Source organism: Carlito syrichta, unplaced genomic scaffold (assembly GCF_000164805.1).
Source record: "Carlito syrichta isolate Samal-C Ts95f unplaced genomic scaffold, Tarsius_syrichta-2.0.1 Scaffold81549, whole genome shotgun sequence".
NCBI lineage: Eukaryota > Metazoa > Chordata > Mammalia > Primates > Tarsiidae > Carlito > Carlito syrichta.
Window position 1 is genome coordinate 948,422 of NW_007025645.1, and position 6,435 is coordinate 954,856.

The window sequence follows — 6,435 nt, forward strand, 5'->3', positions numbered from 1 at the left end:
TGATGGCCATGCTGACCGCTATCCTCGGGCTGAGCACTGGACCCTGGAATGGCGGGTGGCCCATGGGGAGGGCCTGCCCGGGGTCTCTCTCCTGCCTGGCTCGCTCTTTCTCCCGCCTCCGGCTTCCTCCTCCTCCTCTGTTTCTCCAGACATCTGGCAGCTCCATCCTCAGGATTGGTTGTCTCTGTGGTGGTTGGTGGTGTGTCATGGGCCAGACTGGGAGTGAGGGGGTGGAGCCGGTGCAGGTCCAGGGAGAGCCAGGCCCTGGTCCCTGCTGGGTCCCATGCAGGCCATGGACAGACCTCTGGGCTTGGCATGAAGCCTGGGGCAGGAAGGGGCTGGGGCTGAGCAGTCTCCACAGCTCCCAAGGGCCCCATGCCAGCCTTCTCAGACACCAGCTCTGTCACCTGGCACCATGACAGGGCCTGGGTTGGGGACGCAGGATGAGCCGTAATAGGTTTATGGGGAGGCTATAAATCCCTTTATGGGCTGAGCAATCAGCTCGCTCAGGCAGTCAAGGGCTCCAGCTCCCCGGGAAGGGTCTGTCCGCCTAAGGGAGGCCCTTCATGGCCGCTGTTCTCAGACCCCTGCCCCTGCCCGGTGGTCCCCTGTGGGGACCAGGGCCAGATTGCTATTCCCTCAAAACAGGGCCCACATGCATCATGTCTGCTGGACGTGTGGATAGTGCCCTGGTCCCAGGTCCCACAGGGAAGCCAGATGGACGGGGAGCCAGGAGCCGGGAGCTGACTGGCAGAGCTCTGGTTGTGCCCCCACCCCCTGCACTCACCCACCATGCCATAGCTCTCCAGCACCGACTCACCCCATCCACAAAGGAAGGAGGCTGCGGGAGGTGATGGGGCTGTGCCCATTTCACAGATGAGGAGCCTGAGTCTGGAGTGGCTCAAGTGAGGCGCCCGGTGTGGTGTTCCTCCTTACTGGCACCCACCCGCTGGTGGGCCCAGGCAATCACTTCTCATCCAGGAGGGCGCACATCAGACGCTCCTCATGGAGGGATTAGACCGAATAATGTACGTGCGTCTGGCCTCGTGCAGCACAGTCCTTGATAAATAGCAGTTACTCTGAGGATTGCTGTCTTTTTCCAGTACCCACCCCCCACCCCACCCCGCATCTACCAGCTATGGTAAAGGCATTGGCCCAGGGGGTGGCAAACTTGGGTTCAAGCCCTGGTTCTTTACTGGCCAGCTGTAGACCATTGAACTGTCACCATCACTCTCTAAGCCTCCTACTTCTGGGCAAACTGCAGAGTCCTGTGCACCAATAAGTGTTTCCTCGAAGGAAGAAGGCATCCCAGAAGTCCCTGGGAAGTTCACTTCCAAAGGCAGCCCCAACACCTCTCATGGCCTGCATGCATTTGGCCGGCCGTGCAGCTTAAGAGCTGGGGTCTGTCCCCGCCCCTTCCTGCTGGATCTAGGAGGATCCAAGACCAACAGAATGCAACCACTGAGATGCTGTGGGATTCCCTGGCCTAGGCCTTGAGGGACCTGGGAGCTTCTGTTTTCACCATCTTGGACCGCTGAGGTGCCATAAAGCCTAGCGAGGCCTGGAGAGATCCTATGGAAAGAGAGACGCCAGCCATCCCCCAACTATTCCGACCCTCCAGCTGAGGTGACAGACATGGTCAGAAGCACCCCAGATCTGCAGCCGGTCAAGTGTCCCCAATCCACACCTCGCACAACAGGGACAGTAGTCCTCACCAGGCGCTGCCCATGTTTTAGCACTGGGAATAAATGAATTGCTGTTGTTTTAAGGCTCTACATTTTGGGGTGGTTGCTATGTGGAAATGGCTAACTGGCAAGCGTCCCTTTGCCTTTCTGCACCATCTTTGCCCAAACTTGGCTTGTGCAAGGTTGAGCTCTTTGACCACAGCTGATTGGACAAGGGGATGGGCACCTGACTTAAAGGCAGCCAACCCATTGGCTGGTAGGTGACCAATCAGATTTCCTTTCTCCAGAGCACATGAATGAAGAGCTAGAGAGTGAAGGGGACCGGAGCTGGGGCTTCTTGAATGGGAGCTGGGAGTGACTTGCAGGCCTGTACAAGCTGTCGTGTCACCAGAGGACAACAAACTGGGGAGAGAAGCAGGAAAGGTGATAGACCGTGCACCCAGGCTCTGTACAGGCTGCAATAAACCATTTAACTCCAGCAGGTCTGTGCTGCCCCGCTCCTTGTATGGCATGAACTCTGACTTCAGGCCCTGAAAGACTCAAGGTCAAGGCCCCTCGGCCAGCTGGTGACAGAACTCCCCCAGGGACTCCTGATACCAGTCAGGGGTCTATTTCTGACCCCTTTCCCTTGCTTTCTGTGACAATGTACACAGGTTGTGGCCTTGGTCTCCTGGGCCCCCGGGCACGGCCACTCTCTTTTTCCTGGGCAGATGGGGTGGTAGCCTTGAGTCTGGTCATAGCCACCCCACACAGCCCTGAGGCCTCCAGCCACAGAGCAGGGGCGTGATCAGACTGGCTTTTACTCCAACCCATTTGAGGTTCCAGCTTTTTGGGGTCCCTTTTGTGTCCTACACACGGTCCCTTACCCGACCAGTCCCCACTCCCTGCTTGTCCATAAAGATGCCATGTAATAACAGTGTCATTAGTTCCCCCCAAACAGGTGCCATACCCCGTAGGCGGGCACTTTACGACACTGTCTTCCATCTTCCCAGACACCCAGTAGACAGAGGATTAACCCCTCTCTGTGAATGGGACTCAGTGGTGCAGGTGGGATTTGAACCAAGGTCTGACTCCAAAGTCCACATTCCCTTTGCCACTCTGCTGTGTAACTCTCAGCAGGTTCCCGTCCCTCTCTGAGCCTCATGTTCTGACTAGTGAGGGACAAGCCAGGGAGGGGTCCTGGTGCCTGCTGCTCCTGTGATACTCACCCTCCTGTGCCCTCCTTGGCCAGGTCCCCTCGTACTATTGAGGGTGGGCTTCCGGTCTCATCACCCTTTCTCTGGAAGGCCCGCCTGTCTCCTGGAGGAGGCAGGGGGATTCACCATGCTGCCTTTTTGCCTCTCTCCAACCTCCCCCCTTGGCCCAGGCTGACAGGTGAGCAGAACGGCCAGCTCCTATAGCGTGTGAAGGGCGGGACATCCGACTCCATGGCCCTATGGGCTCTCAGGCAGCATGGTGCCTTCAGGGCTGTGGGGGAGTGTGGGCTCTGGTTCCAGCTGTGTATGCCAGGGCACTGGGCTCTCTGCTCCTCCCCTCTCCCTCTCGGCCATGGGGACAGCAATCTCTGCAGCCTGGCTTCCCTGGGGCCCCCTAAATCTGGCAGGAATCCCAGCAGCAGTTGACGCCCTTGCCTTCTTCCACGGATGAAGGTTGTATGGCCAGGAAGGGGCAGCGCCAGGACTGAAGCCCAGGCCTCCTGCTTCCAGCCTGGCCTCTTCCTCTGCTTGGGCCAACCTGTAGGCTGACCCTGGGCACCCACCTCCCAGGGTTAGCCGACCCGCTCTCCCAGCTGAAACAACCTATTCATCTTCTTGTGTCTTTGGGTTTCCTCAGGGGCCAATTCCCTCCCAGTCACCAGGAATAAACTGGCCCCTGCACCCCCTGCTCCCACCAGAACCTCTAAGCATCCCAGAGGGGTTAAGCAACAAGCCTCAAAACTGCTTCTCATGGGGGACAGGGCCAAATGGGCTTCTGGGTCTCTCTTAGGAGGTAGGCAGGCCTGTCGGAGTCCTCTGGCAATACAGCTGGCTTCCGGTTTAATACTACTCACGTGCCCAGGGACTCCTGTCCCTGCCCCTTGTGCTCCCCAAAGTGGAGCCTGGTCTCCTGCCCAGGCAAGGCTCTGACAAGTCCTGAGCCAGGTTTGGAAGTCTGTGGCCCCAGGCGTCTGGAACCAGACCCTGGTCCTGTCACTTAGAAGCTGGGTGACTTCAGATCAGCCACCACCCTCTCTTGTCCTCGTCCTCTGCATCTAAGAGTTGGATAATCATCATCAGTGTGGTCTGAAGAGGGCCGAGTGCCTGGCACGGCACCCATCAGCAAACCTATCCACGCTCCCTCAGCTAATTCTCCCGATCACCAAAACTAGGAAGGTCGTCTTTATTTTACAGGTGAGAAGACTGAGGCTCAGAGGAGTCAGTAGCAATCCTGAACTCGGACTCGGCCCTGACCTCAGACTTCACAGCCCTATAACCAGTAGTCTAGGTGGCCCCTGGAGACCCTCAACCTTGGCGCACTAATATCCCAGGATCCTATGGGGAAGGGATCCTGTTTCTTCCCAGGGGACAAAACCACAGTCCAGAGGGCTTGAGCCTTCCCTGGAACCAGGGACAGGTCCAGGTGGTTGTTGGGAGATGGGATGGGGGGGAGGGGGAGCGAGAGCAAGCTGGCCTGGCTGTGACTACACACTGCTTCAGCCAGCACCAGGAGCAGAATAGCCTCTTAGGATGTCTTCAGATGGAATGAATGAATGAATGAATGAATGCCAGCCCCACATCAGACTTTACCCACCACGGTTTAGAAGATGCCAGGCAGCCGGGCTCGGTGGCTCAGCCTATAATCCTGTGCTTTGGGAGGCTGAGGTGAGTGGATTGCTGAGCCCGCAGGTTCGAGACCCACCTGGGCAACTTGGCAAGACCTCATCTTTACAATAAAAAAAAAAAAAAAATTAGCCGGGCTTGGTAGCATGCGCCTGTAGTTCCAGCTACTTGGAAGGGTGAGGTAGAAGGACTGCCAGAGCCCAGCAGGTCAAGGCTGCTGTGGCCGGGAATGGCCACTACAGTCCAGTCTGGGTGACAAAGTGAGACTTCAACTCAAAAAAAAAAAAAGAAAATGCCAGGCACATGGCTGCCTAGCTCATGCCAGTGTGGCTAGGGGGCGTGGGCCCTGGAGGAGCCCTGATGGGAGGGGTGCATGCTGGAGGCTTCTTGTTGCCAGGGGCTGACTTCCCTGCTGCTCCCCCTCTGCATTCAGCCGTGGCTGGGCTGGTCGGTTCCTGCATGGCCGGAGGATGAATGGGCAGCAAGGTCACCCCAGGCTCACCATGGGGCGGCATCCAAGGAGTCCCAGGGAGCAAGAGGAAGTGGGAGGGGAGAAGCCAGGCCTCCCTGACCCCACACCCTGCCCTCCCAACAGTAGGGGTAGGCGAAATGTGCCCGCCAGCCAAGCAGGGGCCGCTCTGAGCTAAGGCCCATGGGCTCTGGGAAGGCTCCGAGGTGACTGCCTGGCTCTCCCTGTCCTGTCATCGGGTGTCCCTCTCCAGGGTGGTCTGGAACATCAAGGTTTGGTTGGGATGGGCAGAGTTGGGGGCGGGAAGTGGGGCTGCTGTCTGAGCCTCCAGCCCCAAACCCAGAACCCCTAAAAGCCCAGGATGGGCTCTGAGGGTGGCCTGGTGGAAGATGGGCCGAGGTGGGGTGGGGACCTGGGCCCGGGCAGGCTTAAGGGCAGCCCTGGAACTGCAGCCCCCACAGACTGGTCATCCTACATGAGAGACAGCATACAGCAGGTGCTTTAAAAATGCTGACGGAAGGAAGGCTTGGAGAGAGCTGAGGCTCCCCATCCCTGCATAGGGCCCCAGCTCCCAGGAAGCTCCCAGACCAGAGGGGGTAGACTCTCCCATGCTCACAGGCCTCAGGACAGGCCTCAGGACGCCCCTGCGGGCTCAGAGTCCCGGCTCTCTAGCCACCCCCAGCCCCGTCCCCAGGAGGTCCCTCCGGCAGCCCCATCCCCCACAGTGAGAGAATAATGACCATAATGAGAACAGTCACCCACACGTGTGCACAGCGCTTTACAGGTTACAAAGTGTTTCACATACATCATCTCATCAGTTCCTCACAACAGCCCTGTGAGGTAGGCAGGGCGGGGGCAATGTTCCCATTTGTACAGATGTGGAGACTGAGGCCCAGCGAGGCCAGTGGCCTGCTTGAGGCCATAGCAGCAGAGCTGGGACCAGAGGCTGGGTCTCCATCCCCCGTCTGCCCCCGGCTCCCTCTGACCGCGCTGTCCCCCGGGAGGACCCAGCCCCTGTCCAGAGTCTCAGCCACGCAGGGCCGGGCTCCCACCCCCGGCAGCCCGGGATGGGCCCACCCCGCCGGCAGGCCTGCCGTCCAGCTGCCCCTGCAAGCACCAGCCCAGAGCTGGGCCAGGGCCTGCCCCCCGCCTGGTCCCGACGCCCCCGGCCGGGCGGGGCGGGCACCTCCTTCCTGTTTTCCTGAGTGATCCCTCCCCACCGGGGAAGAGAAGAGGAAGGAGGAAGGAGAGGAGGAGGAGGAGGAGGAGAGAAAAACAAGAAACGGAGCTGGAAGAGGGCCCTGGAGCCATCGGGACGTCAACAGTTTGCATTCCGACTAGCTATAGGAAGTCGTTTTTTTTCTCTTTTTATTATCTCAAGTTTTCATAAAAATCCGTAACTATGGAAACCCAAGTTACAGAGGCAGTTCGTAACTCTGCGGACTGAACGATCGACCCCGCC

At 58.7% G+C, this 6,435-nt stretch overlaps 1 protein-coding gene across 1 annotated transcript in view; it reads right to left on the bottom strand.

Moving 5' to 3' along the window:
- Positions 1-5,205: 5,205 nt before the first annotated feature.
- Positions 5,206-6,435, bottom strand: part of LINGO1 (leucine rich repeat and Ig domain containing 1) — a 3,382-nt gene continuing 2,152 nt past the window's right edge. Inside the window, exon 2 of the mRNA XM_021711054.1 lies at positions 5,206-5,419. Coding sequence (XP_021566729.1) covers positions 5,206-5,419 — 214 coding nt within the window. The remainder of the gene's footprint in view (positions 5,420-6,435) is intronic.